The 20,226-nt window shown below is 36.7% G+C and overlaps 1 protein-coding gene across 1 annotated transcript in view; it reads right to left on the bottom strand.

Moving 5' to 3' along the window:
- Window positions 1-20,226, bottom strand: part of LOC104162426 (triadin-like) — a gene marked incomplete at its 5' end in the record, with an annotated part of 187,016 nt that overhangs the window by 101,978 nt on the left and 64,812 nt on the right. The window contains 3 exons of the mRNA XM_009701141.1: window positions 4,103-4,165; window positions 5,012-5,074; window positions 16,394-16,465. Coding sequence (XP_009699443.1) covers window positions 4,103-4,165; window positions 5,012-5,074; window positions 16,394-16,465 — 198 coding nt within the window. The remainder of the gene's footprint in view (window positions 1-4,102; window positions 4,166-5,011; window positions 5,075-16,393; window positions 16,466-20,226) is intronic.

Here is a 20,226-nt window from a genome sequence, read left to right as displayed (position 1 = left end):
GTTCATTTGATTGTAACAGTGACATCATTAAAATGTACCTCAGTGTTTGCAACTTTAAACCCCCAGAGACTTTTCTTATTCAGGAGGCAAAGATTTATTTTGGAAGCTAGAGACACATCACCACTCACCTCTCCTGCTAACACTGCCTGGTGTGAAACATATGACACAGTATCATGCGTCATAGATATATCTTTATCATAGTGATATCTTTATCAATGATCTGGACAAGGGGATTGAGTGCGTCCCCAGTAAGTTTGCAGATAACACCTGGGTTTGAGACACTTAAAAAGTTTGTCACTGCAGGTCAGAGCCTAAGGATCCTTGAACATTTGTCCAGCTGATCAGACCTTATGTTTTTAAGCAAAAACAATTTCTTCTTGAACATCATTTGCATGTTTTTTTCATTAGGGAAATAATGAAAGTGTATAGATGTTTGGGATCTTTAATCTAGCTAGCATTGGTTTGGCATACTATAAGCCCCGTGGACAACTGGCCTGGATGACATGTCTATACCTGAATCTCCATACGTGGAAAGTGGACGAAAAGGCATTGACTATCCTTCTAAAGTGGTTCTAAGATTTACTATCAAAAAATACTGCACAAGACCTAGGTATTTTTATTACTGTTATTATTTGAAATTATGCAGCAATAACAGGAAGGCAGGATCATCAATGACAGCTGAGCAGAGGTTTAGTTAGGAAAAGGTGTGATGATCCAGGCTGACATTTTCATTGCTCTCTAAGCTCATTTATTACCTATGTTATTTGCTGTGAGAACCAAAACAGAGTGGGAAAGGAATTTGTGGCAATCAAACTTAAAGACAAAGGCTGCATGTGAACACAATGAATTTTAAGGAAAGCTGATAGAAGAAGCAGAGAAGCTCCAGACTGTTGGGATTCGGAGAAAGGGACCATCAGGAAACATTCTGCGAGCAAATTATGAGTATCTGAAAACACCAAACTTTGCATATTCATCTTCCTGTAGGGTTGAGCACAAAGCTTTAACAGAGTTGGTCCCCTTTCTCAGTCAGATTGCAGGCTGGATCCCTCCAAGCTGTTGTGCCCCAACCACCCGGAGCTTTAGGAGAGCCTGGCAAAGGCCTGTCTCTGCTGGGGATCAGGGAACCCCTACTCAGGGATTTCGAGATGCAACTCCTTCTTTATCCAGGGTACCACTGGATAGATTTTTGTAAAATGTTTTGAAGTGTGACTGTGCCAGACTCTTGTGTCTGACAATTATGTTTGTTTAAGCAAGACCTCTGAGTTTGTAACAATGGAATTATCTGTTTTTCAGGACAATTAACACAATGTTTCTGTACGACCTGAGGGTCAGAGGATTAATGTGGTTTTATCTACAATGCATTTTTAAAAGCTAATTAAGAATCATTCAGTTCACTCTGTATTAAAGACTGAGAACATTTCACATGAGATGACTCTTGCTCCTCTGCAGCAGCATGAAGAGAGAGAGAAGAATGGAGGAAGAGAGGAACAGAGAAAGAGTGAGGCGGCATGCAAATAAACAAATATGTCACAGGGATGCAGTTAATGGAGAGCAACAAAACACTCCATTCTGGTAACACTAGAGATAAAATTGTCTCCTGGACAAAAGGGCTAATCTGCAATATTAATCAGCAGAAGTATTCAGTATTTACAATCACAAGCATTCCTTGTTAGAGGAACAGAGGGAAGTGCTGCTCTCAGAGCATTATTTTAGAGATGTTTTTATCACCTAGTGCTTACAGAGCATCTCCTCCTCTTTCTCTCTCTCAAGCCTGTACACATCACAGTTCCTGTCTGTGGGGAATGCCTGATTAAGGGGCCTCCTGGCAGAGGTGAGTCTTCTGGGAGGAGGTATGTGAGGATGAGGAGCAGAGGTGGGACCAGGGTGCCAGGCAGCTGGCTCCTGGCAGAAGGATTTGCCCACAGGCAGGGAGACGGTGGGGGTGGGGGTGAAAAGGCAGCAAGTTCGACATGCACCTTGGCTTCAGGGACTGCAAAGTTTGGGGGAAGCAAAATGAGACACAAAATCAGAGGCATCCAGAGGTAATGCGAGGATTTGAAAACCAGGGTGAGGAATTTATTTTTAATGCAGTAGCCTTGGCCTAGCCTTTTAATGGGAGAAGGTAAGAAAATTGGAAGCTGTTCCTACACTCTTGCTTTTGGATGCTTATCTACGCTGCTGATTCAAGCGCTCTGAGGTTCATTTGCTGTGTCTGCCCAAAGCATGTAAATACTATCAGACACTGAGGTGCCTCATTTCAAAACTGGGCTATGCTCTGCTATTCTGTTGATCAAATGTGGCAATTATTTCAGGCTTAAAACCTTTTAGGGACAACAATAGGTGCTGCCAATCAAAGCTAGAAAGTACACACGCATTCAAAGAGCAAACTGAATGAGGAATAACAGCAACATGTGTAGCTAGAATATATTATGGATTACCATCCACTTACACAAAGGCTAGTAAACTCTTCAAAATGCAGCAACCTACAGAGCTAATAAAAAGGACAGAAATGTGCGGATGTCTCGGTTTGTCTAATTTGTGTCTTTCTAGCATTGGTAGGATGACTCACTGGATTTAGCAACAGCTTGTGAAGATGAACATATTAATAACTTTATGCTGCAGCTCTGCCATAAAATGTAATCTTTTCAATTCTGTATTCTCAAGTGATATACAAGCTTAGAACCAGAATAAAATTAGAAAAGATATTTGAATTGTCAGCTTATTTTCTTTTTAAATCTGTGTTTATACATTTAAATATGCAACTTAACTTGGAAAGGAATATTCCCTTTCATCCTCATCCCTTCCCCGGTGTGCCACTCCCTACTATAAACGACTGAAGCATGTTTAAATATGGGGCTACCAGGATAGTACTCCAAGGTATTCTATGTCATTCTGTGTATTTTTTGTATTGTACCAAACATAAATTAACGTTTTTCTTCGCATCCATAAACACTTGAATAGGACAGCTTATGTAGACCATGTACGACTCACTGGCAAAGCTGCCAGTTGCATATTGAAATTTGCATACGTAACCCACAATGTTAGCAAACAAGGGGATATATATCCCTTCAGCTTTCGATAAAATTCAACAGATTTAAATAATTAGATAACAGAGCACAAGACTTGCCTTGAGGACATAGTAACTATAGACCTGAATCTTTCAATCCTATTTTAAACCTTTCTCCATGGTTTTAGGCATTACTCTAGTCCACATAAAGGTTCGTCTGAGTACTTGATGGCTTGTAGAAGGTTATATAGAAAGTGTGTGACAAAGCAGCAAGTAGAACAAGTGTTTCTAGGTATTAAGATGATGACCAAATCACCAGGCTGACAATTTTGTTTCTCCTTGTTTTTAATGAGACTTGATTTTAATGAGACAGTTTTACAGACTGTGTCACTTACTGGAGATATGTTTGCATTTCTGCATTAAACATACTTGCAAATTTACTGAAATAACGGGAAAGAAAAGTTATAACAATTTTAGTGTAGACAAGACCCCAAATGTTAATTTCTAATCTTATTGAAAAATTTATCCTTTTATGCTAAATAGCATGAAACACAATTGATTAGATTCAGGATATTCACTAACTTTATTTTTAACTTTTTAAAAAATTATTTTCTGGGTGTGGATAAAGCCTCAGAAAGATAACTATCCCTTTTCTACCACATTAAGTGGTTTGATAGCTACAGTGAGCTGAATTTGTGAAATAATTCATGCAAAAATCTATGCACCCTATTCAGTCTTTCCATGCCATGCACCCTTTGAAACTACTTATGCTCTTGATTGATTTAGTGTATAAGAGAAAGCAGTGTTTCTACGTTGTTGTAAAAATCCCAAGCTCACAGAATTCAAAATTATATGTAATATATATATACATACACATAGGCATATATGAAATATGCATAAAATTATATATGTATAATGGAAGCATATTACACATATATATATAAATAAATATACTGTGATCTCTTTATATATCTCCAGCTTGGATTCTGAGTGATAAGGAACATACATCCCTATCTCAAATTCTTAAAACCTGAGAGTGCTTACACTAAATAGTCAGATATCCACTGCAGAGAAAGACAGACTTCAATTTCTTACCTGCTTTTTTAATTTCAGGGACAGCTATCTTCTCATGAGTTTTCTCTTTTTTTCCTTCTTTTTCTAAGATTTAATTAAAGAAAGTAATTTGATACACTAGAACTCTGAATCATACACTCAAATATGCAGTCAGCCAAGTCCTGGTGGGCACATGCTGAAAAAAATGTGACTTATTCGAGGGTTTAGTTCAGATTATTTCCTTATAGCACTTGCACCCAACTAGCCACAGAGCAATCAGCTGAAAATGAAAATTAATCAGTATGCCTCAACTATGGATGATTTGGACCCTTAATAATTCATCAAGGGCTAGGTGAAAATCATCAGTGCATGAATGTGGTACCTTTTAGCTTAAGCTCCAGGAGCAATGAGATCATTAAAAAATAATGAATGACATAAATATTTTCCCATGAGAGCAAAACCTTAGTGGATTTTAGATGCTCCCTGGGAATGAATGATCTCAAATGTTATTTAGATGGACACCAAGGTTTTGCAGTTTGGTCACTGCAAGTTTTGGTTGTGATTCTACAAAATAAATAAATAAATCTCCCCCAACTGCATAAAGTGGTGTACTGTGAACTGACTAATTCCTCCCAAGAGCTTTGTGTGTGGCAATATCACTATGTCCTCCTATATATAGGGACTCCATTAAATTGTTTAACAAGCCCATAGATGGCCACCAAACAGGACTTTTCATTTGTCAGAAAAAGAGTTTAGGAAATACTGGACACTGAACACATCGAACATCAGATACTGAAGAAGTGGTAACATGCAAATAGTGGCTAAGAAACTAAGAGAAGGACAACACAGAACCAGAAGCAGAAGATTAACCTATCAAAAAACAATGGGATTTGAGTCAGGAGTGGGACTAAAAGCTGAATGAGGCCAAGAAGAAACATTCCCATACCATACCTTTCTTCTTAGTTTCAGTTGTAGCTGTCTTTACATCAGTCTTTTTCTTTTCCTCTTTTCTCTCTGAAAAAGGAAATAGAAGTTCAGCTGACTACTTTTACATAGAGATATGTGTACACAGACACGTATGTATGTATGTATGTATATACTTGGGATGGGAATCCTTGACTGCAGTAGGCTCTAGATTTGACAAGCTGGTCACTTGTTTAGGAGTTTACCATCAGCAGCTCAGAAATACAGCTAAATACTCAGAGAGTGAATGTGGCACTAAGGATAGAACTGGAACCAGTATGTACACCAGATAATTACTTAAGTAAGTACTAATTCAAGGAATTATGCCCATTAACCTGATGTAACTAAGAGTTTATTGTGGTGATTCAGTAGCCATGCGCCTATTCTGCTTCTATTATAAAACCTGACTGAATGGCAGCAAAACTTGCAAGTGGTACTTGGGAGTAGGTGCAGAATGCCATGAAAAGCCTGCAGATATATCTTTATAACACTTTTTATGAATTAAACCTTCGAAAGTGTCATTACAGGACTTCTGTTGTTCACTGAGAATTGCAGTTAAAACATCATCTACAAAAGAACATGACTTGTTCTTTTAAAAACATCTGCCTCTATTTTGCCAATTAATTAGACAATGGTAGAAATAAGGACAATGTTTTTGCTTTCTTTACAAAAAGCTACAACAATTTAATTACTTATTCCATGAATGTTATTAACTAGAAAATTGAGAGTTCAGCAGAGGAAATGAGGAATCTATAATTCTTATTCTTCCTTTGGGAAATGAATCCCCACTTTGATGGGGAAGAACACAGGAGTACAAGAATAGCTAATCTAAATGATTTTTTTAACTGCTTTTATCCACAAAAAGCCAAATTTGTTACCTTCAGTTTGTGCTGCATGGCTTTGGATGTGAGTGTAGTTAGTGGTACTATAGTTTTCTTTTTGTAATGTTTTACTGTTATGAATGTGGATAAGGAACCAAGTTTTATTACCATACAAACTGGCAGAAACACAGCATCATAAGCCTTTAAGCGAGAGTCTTTTCTTATTTGCAAAATATTTAAGGTATAGGAATATTTTCTGAACCCAGCAGATCCAAGGAGCAAATATGCTATTATCTCTTGCATAAATTAACATGAAGAGAAAGGAAAAATGAGGAAACTTACTTTTCACTTCTCTAGCTACCACAATAGACTTTTCTTCTGCATGAAAAAATATATACAAACAAGGAATGAAAAAGATTAATTGAAATACTGCACAGCATGCTTCCTAAACTAAAACAAAATAAATGTATTGATAGAATATTTGATAGAAAAATTGCTATTTTCATAGAGTGCATGAATTCTACAGTCTGTCCATGGTGGTTTCATAAATAAAAGTATTTTGCCTATCACGGAGGCAATATGTTTATCAATATTCAGAGTTTCCCCAAACCATACTTCTGCTGATTTTCTGACAATAGTGTTGAACGTTAAGCATAATCTTGACATGTTTCAGTTCTTTCTTGTTTTAAACAGATTTCTTCAATGTGTTTTCCTTGTTATTGTCTTGATGAAGCAGAAAATCCTCACATGTGTTTCACAGAATGTTTGTCCCAGTGTTTTGTGTGCTTAATTGTCCCTGCTGAAACCCTGAGTGTACTGGACTTCAAGCTACAAATTCTTTTGTGTCATGAGTGTGCTTTATGATACTCAGATTTCTTAAGCATGTGTAGAGCATCAGAGTAGTGCTTATCCTCCACAAGCTTCTTTGGAGCTTAATTTTCTTCTATATTTTAATATTGTTATTGTCTAACTCTAGGGTTCCCAGGAGTCCCCCCTTCTCTCCCTTTGACATGCTGCTTCAGAGACTCATGCTAGGGACTGTGGCTGCCTCCTCAAAATGGAAGACCCTTCGACCCCAGGTTATACACAAGCTATCTCACAGCTCCACTTTCCAGTGCTACCTTTGACTTTTCAGTGTTTCATTTCCACATGCAATGTACAACTCAATTTCTAAAAAGGGGTTTACTTGTTTGCTTACTCTGCCTGATTTAATTGAAACTCTTAAACCTATCAAGTCTATCAGTCACTGTTAGAGAAAAGCTTCCTTCTAACTGTCTCCCTTCCACTAGCCTTTACTGCCACTAACCAGAGTCTGAAGTGCTGCTGATACTTCTGTGCTTTCCGTTTGTTTCTGAGTGCCTCAGTTCTGATGGAGTTGTTAACAGCTCCACTTTTCCAGTGAGATGAATTTTTTTGCTTCCTTGTACTTCTGGTGCTAGGTGTTGCACAGGAATAATTTGTAAGCCCAAGGTCCTTACAAACAACAAGATTCTCTTTAATCAAGGACCATTTCTGCCTTTGAATTTGTAGCATTTTGCATGCTTCTGGGGCCCAGCTAAGCCACATGAAATCTGCTCCAATTTTCATAGCACGGTTCAGAGCCATATGTGTCTTGAGGGCCATGAGCTGACACATGATGCTTTGAGAAGTGGAGCTTTGTATGGAGGATGTACAGGATGCACAATTACTGCGAATAACCTAAAGCACAAGGAGACTACAGCCCTGGCTGCAGAGGTTTTATTGCTAAGTCATTCCACCAATTAATTCCACTGACAATTTTCTTCCATCAAGCTCTCAAGTTGCAATATTCAGAGAGTCCAGGAAGCCTAGAGACATCTATATTCGTTATGAATTTTGTAGAGGATGATTATATAGATGTATTAAAGGACTGTGGCCCCTATTTTCCATTAGCACTGCCCAATGCAAGATACGCAGTCTTGGTCAAGTCTGAGAGAAACAGTCACAGGGCTTCCATTCACATCTCAGCTGCATCTAGCCCCATTGATGTCCCTCACAGCTACTACTGACAAAAGTTTATGTAAATGAGAATGAGGGACTTGGTAAATGGAAGAGCTATTTCTAATTTAAGGAAGCAATCCCATTTCTTGAATAAATTTATTTCCTCTCGATTTGAGTAGCTCACATTTAGATTGTTGCATATTAAGTGTATATTTAATACCAGCAAAAATTGTCATTTCTGAAGCACTAAATGCAGTGGATTTTCTCCAGATATGTACACAGCTAAATTAAGAGGCAGAGCAAATAATTAAATAGGAACGTACACGGGTCTTTTGCACTGTAAAATATGGACCCCATCTGTTAATTGAAAGTACTTATTTTTTTAGCTAGGAATAGTAACAGGACTACCAATGTCCATGGATCAGCTGCATAAAGAGGGATCATAATATGCACGAACAGTGGGTTACACAAGGAAACACAAGGTGATTTTGATGACTCAGGGTTGACTGCAATATGGAATTAAAGTGCAGTTGAACTATTGAAAAATCTATTGTTATTGTTACTGTTTCTTGATAATGTAATTAATGCTTTTTTTTTTTTTTACCAGGAGCACTAGTCCTGAACCACATTTTATGTACAGGGTCTAAGAGATACATGTACAAAAAGACCTCACCTTCAAAAGCCTGCAATGCCTTAACAAGAAGGAAATAGGGATATATGCAGATGGCAGAGTACAAGATGACAGAATCAGTCAGCAAGACAAGCAATGGACTTTGCCTTTAGTCAAGTTTTTTTCTGTAGACTCTATGCCGAAGTGGAGCTTTATGTAGTACAAGAAGGAATCCAGTGAGCATGAGAAGTGTGAACTAAAGCAGTGATGTGCTACTGAATTAGAAATTCAGGTAAAAATTTTTTCCTGGGGGGAGAAAAAAAGAAACGGCATAGAATAGTTTTCTTGGGAAGTGACTGGAGCAAAAAGAAGAGCCCTAAAGCAAAGAAATATCTGAGATGATGGAAATTATTTCTGAATAAGGGGTGAGGGATTGAGGACATGGGTGGAAATCCAAGTAAGATTCAACAGAGACCAAGAAAGAGGTGTTCCAATTTGAATTGCTTTTACCAGCTTTGACAATGTCTTTGTGTTATTCTCATGGGATGTCAACTAATTGTTGGACAACAGGGGGAGGGGAGATAACAGAAACATGCTAACAATGCAGCACTTGAAAACAGGCCTAGTAAAACCAGTGTGCTACTGTGCCAGTGCTGAGTGGAATCTAAATTTAGGGATGCACGTGAGCTACTGGGCATAGTGTCATGGGAATGCTGTGAGGGAACTGGAAGAGGAAGGTACTCTAAGAGTTTCTTCTCCGTATTGCTCCAGATGCTCCATGTGCTTATGGAAACACTGATGCTGGAAGGAATAGTCAGCTCATCCCATCCCCTCCGAGAGACTGAGGTAAGGAGAGCAGTGAAATACAGCCACTGGTACCTTCTTGTGGAGAGGCATGTGTATAACAAACACTAACTAGTGGGACTGAATATCAGAAGTTTGGAGATGTTTTGGTTCAGATAAGCTTTCTAAAGTTCAGATACTTATATAAGGCTTATCTGCATTTATCTAAAACCCTGTTGTCAGGAAATCTCAGGAGAAAAGCTCTTGCGAGAGACTTTGGATTTTACCTGACTTTGTGAAGTACTACAACAGCTTTTCTTGCCTCCTGATTCTAGTCCTGGCAGAAATGAGGAGCAGCAGAGATACGTGTGTACTCACTTACATACAAAATAGAACAAAACAAACATTAATTTAGCTTTTCCAGAAAAAATATAATTCAGATTGAATGCAATAACTTCATTCCAGGTAAAACTTCATTTTTTCAGCAAGCATCTCTGTACACCTTAAGCTGCACCTTATTAATTTTGAAGAGATTATGACTGTTCTTCCTTTGTTTTAATTGGTGACTGAAATCCTTTCCCTGCTGAACTCAATGAAAGTTTTGCTGTTGATTTCAGTGGGACATGAATATCCTTTTAAAGATTAAAATAACTCATTACCTTTCAGCTTTTGGTGACGTTTCTTTACCCTTTGCATGTTGCTTAAGGTGGAGACTGACAATAACTGACCAGTTGAATTTATAATTCTAAACAATTTCACATATATTCACAAAATGACGCCCCTTTAGGGTTACAAACATTTTTGAGGAATTAAAAAAAAATGCAAGGAAATATTTCTGCTTAGTTTAGGATGTCATGGAAACTCATACTTTTAAAATTAAATCTGAATTGCAAGTAAAAATTGACCTCAGCTGTCTCTTTGAAAAAAATCCCTTTCTGATTGGTCCAGTTATTTTCTCTATGAGAAATAATTCTGTCTTGTCTCAGCCAAACTACTGAAAAGTCAAGAAAGATCAAGGAAACCTAAATAGTGTTAGTCTAAAGTTCTTAGAATGTCATCTTTTCACACGCAAACACATATATGAGGTCACGCATGTGCACACACACACACTCAGGTACTCTCTAACTTACAGATGAGTGTTTAGGTCAAAAATTAAGTGCATTTTTGCAAAGCTCTGTTTAAACTGCACCATTTCATTTCAACAGAATAATGCAATACAATTTGTTCTCATATTCAGCAAGTGGAAGACTAGTGGGGTACACAGGTCATTGGAGATATAGTATTCCCTGAAGTCCTAGGCAACTTCTCCAGTCTGATTTTGCTTTTTGAAACTGCTTCACTGTTTTCAAATCCCAATCTGAAACACTATTTGGCAACTATGAAGATTGCTTGTAGAGATATTTTTGAGGTCTGCAGAAAGTATGTAATAGCAATATCATGCTTGAAATTCCTAGTGCTTTCATGTGACCCACATAAGTATTCCTCATTTCTTCCTGCAGCGATTATAGACTCCTTTTTCATGGCTCTCTTGAATTAAGCACCAAAACTGCTCATTAGTAGCATGGGGCCATATGTTGCCCTTAGTAAACAGCACAGTGGGGAGCAAAGGAGTACAAATAGTAGTGTAATGAAGCCAGAATATGTATGCCAAGGGAAAAAAGAGAGGGCATGCCAACTTCCATGACAAGACCAGCAATAGAAACTCCATTGGACAATGATGAATGGCAAATATGATCCAAATAAGATTATGAAGAAGACTTAAATTCCCAGTGGAACATCGACTTCTTATGGTTCAACCTTCCCTGGCAAGAGCCAAACCAACACGGCTAAGGCAGCAGTGTTAGTCTTCTCCCTCCTTATGACTGACATTCCTACCAGGCAACATGAATCAACAGCAGGACCAATTGTGTTACCAGTGCTGGGAAGAGTTTTGATGATGTTTTTTATGAGGCATGCTTCTGAGCAAGAATGTCTGAGATTTAGGAAAATGGGATGAACAGGCTATGCAGGACCTCTTCTGCAAGGGTTTCCCTTTTCTTTCCAAACAAACATGGAATTTCTACCTTTGAAAGTCCAGAGAATCTTAATCCAAGTAAGTTTTTTCCATTTGCAGGTGCAACATATGCAAAAGACTGTTGCTTTACTGTAACAGCTAAAAAACTTGTTTAAAAGTTAAAATAATCTTCAGAGTTTTTTTGGTTTTGTTTTATTGGGTAGAATTTGGTGCATATTTATTTTAAAATACATAATCTAATACTGTAAATTGGAGTATTCTTATTATTAATAACAATAATGAGAAAACATAGTAATACGTCTAATCAAAATATATGTATCTTTGTACATAATTTTTCTACATCCTAGAAAGCTTTTTTCCAAGTGTCCGTTAAATTTTTTCCGTCTTATGCTAGAATAAAAGTAGTACAGAAGAGCCTCATGTCATTAAGTAAAATGTCAAGGGCTTTCTGAAACAGTGAAGAATTAGGCTTTTTTCATCATAGCTAAATCATTAGAGTTTACTGCTTAAATGTCTAATCTAAGCCATTAAATAACTCACTTTGAAAGTTAGCGCGTATTATTTCAAAGATTTTACTGTCTTGAGTGCAGACTCATGGAGATGTAGGGCTCATATTTCTCAAAAAAACTTGGGTTTATGCTGTATATACAGTACCCTGTTAAAGCTACCTAAACTACTACTTCTGATAAACTAGATTAAAACCTAGCTCATTGTACTGTGATATTTCTGACAGAAACATTTCTCTTATTTCTTTTTATTCTCCCTTGGATTAGAATTTATCAGAAAATAGATTTTCATATACAAATCATGTCACTATTATTAAAAATGTTGTAAATTTGGAGAAAACATCAACATCCTACATTGTTGAAAGGTTTCTGTTGTATCTTGAATCACTATCTTTCACTGGAAGGATTTTTTTTTAAGGTTAATTGATTTTATAGTACAAAAGAAAAAAATTTTTATAGAACAATCTGTGTACAGAAGAGAAGGTGGCTGTTGACAGACTGTACAGAGGCAGATTGATTTGTATAAGATTTATACACTTCTATACATCAAGGGAGCTTTGTCAAAATTTGTATTGGCTTTAGTAATTTAGATACCCTTGCTTATATCCCTTAATGATATATTCCTGAACTGAGGTATAGACTGGAAATTCTTCTTAAGATAGTCAGATAGTGTACTTTCTACACAGTAACAAAGATAGATGCAGATTTCTATTTCAATGCCAATTTAGCCTCCGCAGGAGTTTTGGAGGAAGTTAAACGTGTTTCACAGCAACTCACTTTACTGCATTCTGCAAAATCTGTAATTAGAGGATTCAAACAGTGAACTAGATAATATTTTTTTTTCCTCAGAGCTCCTTCAAATACATTATAGAGATTTTAAATTTTTCTTTTTTACCTCATTTAATATCACAAATACTAGCAAGACGGCAATGAAAAGCCAGTATAGTTCAGTCAAAGGAGGGGGATATTTCAGAGCCCATCATGATCCATTAACAGATCAGAACAATTATGTTGTTGACTCTTTCGTGATAAATGCTCTCCCAAACAAAGATACAAGCACAGATTTCTGGGGCAATATAACCTGGAAACTGATACTCAGATACAATGCTGTTCAAAGTTTTTTTGTGATAGAATATTCTTCCAAGTGGTACAAAGCATACTGTCTGGTTGAGATCATACGTAACATGTATTGAGATGCCTTCCACTGAGAGAAGGATATTGATACAGGCTTCTCACAAAGGTGCTGGGATCTTGTGAGAAAGCAAAGACGTGCTATTCTGGAACAATTACTATGATGCCTTACTAATAACTAACTAAGCATCTGAGCTTACTTTCAACATTTCTTGTCTAACTGCAGCATCTTCCTGAGAGATTATCCTGCCACGCAGAGAGCGTAACATGGGAGGACTACCAGAAAGGAGAGTCCTTCTCAGTTGAATAGGGAAATGGAGGAAGCTAAAAGCTATGTGAGCTGAGCAAAAAAGTCCAGATCTGACAGAGACATTCACAGAGAATCAGTGTACACTGCAGAGCAGTTTTAGGATGTCAGTGGATACCAAAATACAAGAAAGCTAGAGTTAAAAGAGGTGAAGAAGACTACGGTCAAGGAAGAAACATATTAAAATCAAATTTCAGATAGCCACGGAGAACAGTCTGTTCAATTACAGCCAGCACCAGTGTCCTCCCTAGATGGCATCATCAGAGTGTCAGCCAAGCTGAGAGTGCTGCTTCCAAGTCCTTGTGAAAGTTACAGAAAAAGATAAGATAAAGAGTTTAAAATTAGTTATTTTACTTCATGGTTTGCCAAACAAGGTTTCCAAGCTTGGAACACAAGTAGAAGTCATGTATCAATGTCTTTCTCTTGACAAATTCCCTTTCCATCTTTCTCTTGTTTATTGTTGCAGGATGCTCTGTTTTGATTCGTTTTGTTTTGTTTTGTTATTCTCTTCTGTTGGTGACCTGAAACGTCAAATTCTTCATTGAACTTTGAGGATAAGATCTCAAGACAGCAACGCTTCTTGAAAAGAGCCAAACCACCATGAAATAGGAGAGCAATGATCTGTTCTTTTCCCTTCTGACCAGACGAGTACAAAGCATTTTGCTTTCCAACCAGGAGATATCTGAAAAGTTCAGTTCACGTGCACGCACTTCAATGCAATTTATTGCATACTACTAGAATATAGTGTACAAACTGGGATTGTCTTACATAATCACCCCTTTTCCAAAAGATTTACTGTGAAGGTGAAGGAAGAGAGTGGAGGTGAAGGAAGAGAAAATGGCAATGACAAGGAGACAAAGGTTGAGATTTAATACATAATAACAATGTGCTGTTATTTCTAAGACCTCAGGAATTCAACAGAGCATAGTCTCTACTAGGCATTGGATACTATCCAGTAAAGACTTGCTATTTGAAAGTATCAAATAATCTAAAAATGTCAGAAGTATCTGGCACATATACTACCACTATTTTCACCACCTCAGAAATCAAGAATGGCCCAAGATTACCTAAACAGGCAGTGGCAAAATGGGGCAATAGCGAAAACATCTCAAGCTAGAAAAAGAGGAAAATCTTTTCAGCCTTTACTAGCTGGTTTTGTATCTAGTGTCTGACTATCACTCAGTTGGAAAGCCTAGAGTCAAAATAGATTGGTTTCATAAATTTTCTGTGTGACAATCATTCTGTTATTTCCTATAGTTTTACCTTTTTTTCAGGGCTGGTTGTTTCTGTCAAAGGCTGGGCCAGTCCTTTCATGTTATGTAAAGTACATTTTTCAATTAACAAATGCTTGTACTTGTTCCTTCTTCTGAGAGCTCACTATACTATCTTCAACTATATTTATGATAAGAGGAATCTTATGTTTCAAATTGTCCCCTCACCTGATCAGTGATATTTAGTGATGTACCAGCCATTAAGAAGTCACAGACAGATGTCTCTTCAACTATTTCAGAGATTTAAATTTCTCTACCTACTCCTTTCCCTTCTGACCTTGTGCCAAATATTCCCACAAATTGCTTAATTACTTTCCCCAGGGTTGAAATAAATCTTCAGGGTTTAGGGTTCCTGAAGCCACTGTGGCATATTTTCTCATATACGGAAAACACACAATAATGCAATATAACAGCTTTTCACAGCAGCGTTTTGAAAGTAATCCTTCCTTCTTCATTTTCTCCAAAACTCTTGCATGAACAGTATTGTATCCTAGTGACTGGCCTTGAGCGTTAAGGGGAATTTAGTTGTACGATTCGGAGAAGATAATCTGCCCCCCAATTTGTTTGCCAAATGGGTGTCTAATTTACATTCACAATTACCTCAATTGCATGCATAAATGAGCTAATGAAACACACAAATGTGTAACTGGTCATAAATAGTCATTTCCATGTGCAATTGCAGTAATTGCATGCTCCTCATGATTTTGAAAATCAAGAACTTAATGTTAATTCGATGCTGGTTCATGTTGTCTAACAGTTACATTTAAAGATTAAGTTTATCATTCAGCAAATGCAGCAGTCTTTTTCTATTATGTCTTTTTTCTGTTATGTCTAATTGGTGGATAACAGTGTTTAACATAGCAGGGACTTCTTTTTTCTGACAAGTAGATTCTAACATTTCCCTAAAATAAGCAGGGCTGCAAATCTATTTGTAAACTATATTGTGTCACAATAACCACAGTTTTTTACTCCTTTAAACAGTGTGTTTATAAAGAAACATTCATTCGATGTAAAAGAGATTTTGGGGAAAGAGATAATAAGTCACGTAACTGTTTTTTTCCAAACATTCTGATTCACAATAATCACATTGCAGAAATATCTAATTAATGTAACTCTCTGTTTTAGTCATAGGTCCTGCCGAAATCTCACTTTCTTTTTCCATTTCCAAATGCAGACAAATCTTGTAGCTCTTGTTACTTATTCTGCTTCCATTCCATATGTTTTTCTCTTAGATTGCATAGCTTTCTGGATAACATAGAACTAAAACCTCTACGAGAGAGATTAGCAAGTGCCATGGTGTGACTGACTGACCCCAAAGTATTATATAAAAACTGCTATGTAATTACACAAAAAGACTCACGTGTTTTGTACTATCAAATTGTATGGTGTAGAGACCAAGAATGTATATTGCAGTAGTAGTTCTAAGACACCAAATATAGTCACCATTTCACTGATATGATTAGACTGTAAACAATATAATTCAATTGCAGGAGTTATGTTTTAATCTTCAGAAGGTAAGATCTGACTTTGTATTTTTCTTTCAGTGGTTTTAACAATAGGTTGATAAACACAGAACCAGAAATATTATGTTCATTATTGCAGATAATACATAGAAACATTACTGCATAACAATAGCTGAAAGACTAATCTAAAGTATATTAAGAGGATAATGTTGATTATGTTTACAGTTAGATGGCAACTTACGTCTGAACAGCACCCAAAGCATTTTGCAGATTGGGCCTTGATCCTGCAATCTATTTCACTCAGAAAATCCTCTGAGCCATCTGTGGGACTGCTATAAGGAATACTTAGGTCTTGTCATGCAAATATGATTGTGCCATTGATGTTCCAGACCTAATTTTTTGATCAGTTTTGTAATATTAGTTATATTTATAAACAAAGTCCATTAGAACAGAGAGTCAAGTTAATGAGTAGAAGCCAATAAAGGAGGAAAAGACTCAAACTTGCCTTCAATAGCTGCTGGTTTCTTTCTTGGACTATGTTCTAGAAGAAGACGAGGTGGTGCCATTTCCTTGTGTCCTGCACATGAGTATACAGATTAAGAAGCTTAGAAAATGTATTCACTAACAGGCTGAGCAGATTCACTGGGATGCTGAGCTCCCTTCAGAATTGGTCATGTTTAAAATATTACACTGTGCATAAAAGCTATTATCTTCCAGACACTATAGGAAGGAAATGTATTTCTCAATAAATAAAGTAATTTATTTTTAAGAGACACATTTTAAATCAATGAAGTCCAAGTGACTCAAGCATATGCTGAAATGCTACAGTTCTGGTTTTCTTCATTAGACTAAAAAACCCTGAAGAATAACACTGTGATAATAAGGTTACATATCCATGATGCCCCTTCTACAGTAAAAGCTTATTTTCTTCTGTCAAACAAATGATCTTCAATTGTTCCCTCAAGTCCACTTATTATGAACTTCTTGAAACACCAGTAAAATTATTATGTTTCTCATCCTTAAGGATTATTCTTAATTAGCCAATACCAACCAGGTCATGCACTGTAAACACTGATGAGGTTCTGATTTCAGCTGCTGATTGAAACACCTCTACTCTCTCAGAGTGTTGAACTGTACTCTTTCATGATATTGAACTGGGACTTTCTATCTGTCTTAGCCTATGTGCAGATATCATGCTTTATCCAAAGTATTTTTCACTCCATTTCCCCAAAGATTCACAAACAGATCTATCGCACTTATATTGATTATGCTTATTTTCTGGTTTATAACACCTGTTTGCAGTTTCCCCATTTTCTTTTAATTTCTTTGTCTGACATTTATGCTAAGTAGCTATCATGTAATTGTCTTTTGGAAAGCACAACTTGTTGTGACCTGTGAAATAAAATTAAGTAGTTAAATATGGTATCGATTCAGTCATATGCACCAGCAAACCGTTACTGCACCAGAGTCCACATGCAATCAGGCTGTTAAATCTCAGCTCCAGCTCCACACCAGAAATGCAAAGCCATGCCTCATGCTTGGTGATAAACTCAGAACAGAAATTAAGATCTTAATGAGCCTTGGAAACTGCAGTATCATACTTACCCCTCTCGTTTTACAAAGGTACGTATACTCATGGGGAATGCATGAAATAAACATCATCTTGAAGACAACAGTGGGATTTGAACACCATGGTCTTAATGTTATTGCATCTCATCAGCATATGTACGATTGCAGGCAAAATAATTTGCAAGTATGTAGTTTAGTTCATCTGGTAGTTTGTACCAAATATCACACATGGAGCCATTCAAACTTGACTGACATGTCTGAGCCTCTGACAACACGCTGACACTGACAAAAGTGCATTAAAGGCACTGTTCAACAAATGGTAAAAATCTTAGGTTTTACACCTATTTCTTGTCTTGGCAATAACCACAAGTGGATGTTTGCCAATCTTATCAGACAATGACTCTAGCCTTAAAATGAATGGTAGGAAAACTTCAGGAATCCAAATATCTACCCATGATTTTCTAAACAGCTTACATCTTTTAAGAAATCATTTTGAAATTGCAAACTGAGGAAATGAGATGCTGAATACCATTTGTTGCCAATGGGAATACAAAAATTATATCAATGACCTCTGTCAACACATAGAAACTTCATTAATTGAATTCCTAGTTCAGAATGAAAACAAAAACATTAGAAAAATTAATGAAGAACAAGTAAATAATCTTATTCTTTCTTCTAGTTTTGATTAAAATCCCAGACTAAAGCTTAGTTCTTTTTTTCTTTTCTTTGTTTTTGTCTAAGCTACATCACCTACCCCTAGATGGAAAAAGTACTAAATTTTGTAACTTGGACTGATGGTTTTGTGTGAAAGATGGTAAAGGGCAGTGGATCAGAATGTCGAGTAGATCGGTAATGAAGAAAGATAGTCAATAATTTGGACCGCAGTGTGGTGTCTACTGTGTGGGGCAATGACCTAACACCTCTAGGTCAAAGTATAGGCTGGCCCCATTATCTTCCTGTTCTTTACTGTAGCAGCAGTTTTCTAATGATTGCATTTGTGTTAGTTAGTATAATACCAGTGCGATACAACTTATTGCTAATGACTTGTCAAGTTCTATTTTATAGTTTTATGAGTTTTAAGCAAATCATTTATTTCATGCAAATTGACCACATGATCCAATATGAGAGTGTTTTAAGCACCGAAATCTTAAGCTTCACAGATCAAAAACTTTCCCTTAGGCTAGAATGTTTGTTCTGAGCAGGTTCCCATCCACTCTGATAAAAAGCTTCTTTAATGTTTCCATGTGTTATTAAATGTCTCTCTATTCACTTTGATGGGAATGCAAAGGACAGTAGCTGAATAAATATTTTATCTGTTCTTTTGATGAAATATGTTAAAGGGGATATCCTAAGTCAAATTTCTTTTCTCTTCCTTTTTCTCTCCTCTGTAAGTTATAAAGCACAAGTGGTTTTCTGCAGTACAAAGAACTCATAAATAGAAATGAGGAATTGGCCTCAGCAGATCAGACCATTAGGATTAATGGTGTCTACTATCTTGACTCCAGCAGTGGCCAGTTGGACACATATCCATGATGTAAATGAGAGGAAGGCAGGATGTTTTTAATGATCCCAGTGGACAATGAGATTACTACATGAATCATGAGAAGTCATTATCCAGATTACCACTCTTATTATTGGACATACAGTTATCTCGCTGCTTTAAAAATGCAGCCACAGAAGAGTATTGAAATTTAGTGTCTGCATATTTATTTGCTTCTCATTCTCAAATGTAGACTTTATTTTTCTACTATGAGATAAGCCAAAAAGGTTCCTTTCACTGGATTTTTTTTTGTTAGGGTTTGATTGCTCAAAAAAAATGTAATTACAAACACAAAAATGTGCATATATTTCTATGCCTAATCTGTCCATGCAGTTGTGCTACAGATACCTCCTTCATATATGATATTATAAAGACCAATCTGACAACAAACTGTGGCTGATGGAAACTGAAATAGTGAAATGTTTTGACTTTAAGCTCATGGGAATGTGATCATCAACAGAACAAGTGTCATGTTAAGACATGAGTAGCTTCCTCCACCGCCTGAAAGGAAAGAAATAAGCTGCAAAAATGAGCAGAAGGTTTAAGACACTAGATGGTAACACGACTACTTTATTGAAAATAAGCTACAGTCCTCCAGCTCTGTGAAACTTCTGTCATCAGTGTTTGTTAAATCACTTGAGATGTCATGAAGAAATTCATTCTGACTTGGTTTATGAATATTTTGGATTTTATATTACATGATAAGGAATACAAGACAAACTTTAATTACCTTACTTTTCTCAATCTAGGAAGTGTCTTTCTACATGTGTCAAAAATGTCATGTCCAAGCATTGAGGATAAATTGATTTCTTACGATAACAGCAAATCATGTGGGTTTTCTTTCTTCCCTGATCTGCCCAGTTCAATTTGTCTGCAGTGACCTTAATCGACATAGATAAAGTCTCTAAATTTATCTTTCTCAATCAAAAGATCATGGGATAAAAGAAAACACTTCTAAAATTATTCTAAAATTATTATTATTATTTAACAACTAAAGGCATTGTAGACAGCTGAATATTCCAATTGGATATGGGGAAAAATAATGCCACCCCAGAAAGCAATATGAGGAAACACCATTCCTATGGCTGTGCACCTCCTCATATCCATATACCGGTTACCTGGACAGAGGGAATCCTAGAATCCCACAGCACTGTCGTTTTGTTACAGTGTCTCTCAAATAGTGCAGCAAAATGTCTTCAGATAAATCTCATTTTGCCCAGATGTGACAT

Source organism: Cariama cristata, unplaced genomic scaffold, assembly GCF_000690535.1.
Source record: "Cariama cristata isolate BGI_N322 unplaced genomic scaffold, ASM69053v1 scaffold5605, whole genome shotgun sequence".
Lineage (NCBI taxonomy): Eukaryota > Metazoa > Chordata > Aves > Cariamiformes > Cariamidae > Cariama > Cariama cristata.
The sequence above is the reverse complement of the archived record's forward strand: the minus strand, read 5'-3'. Positions and strand labels throughout refer to the sequence as shown.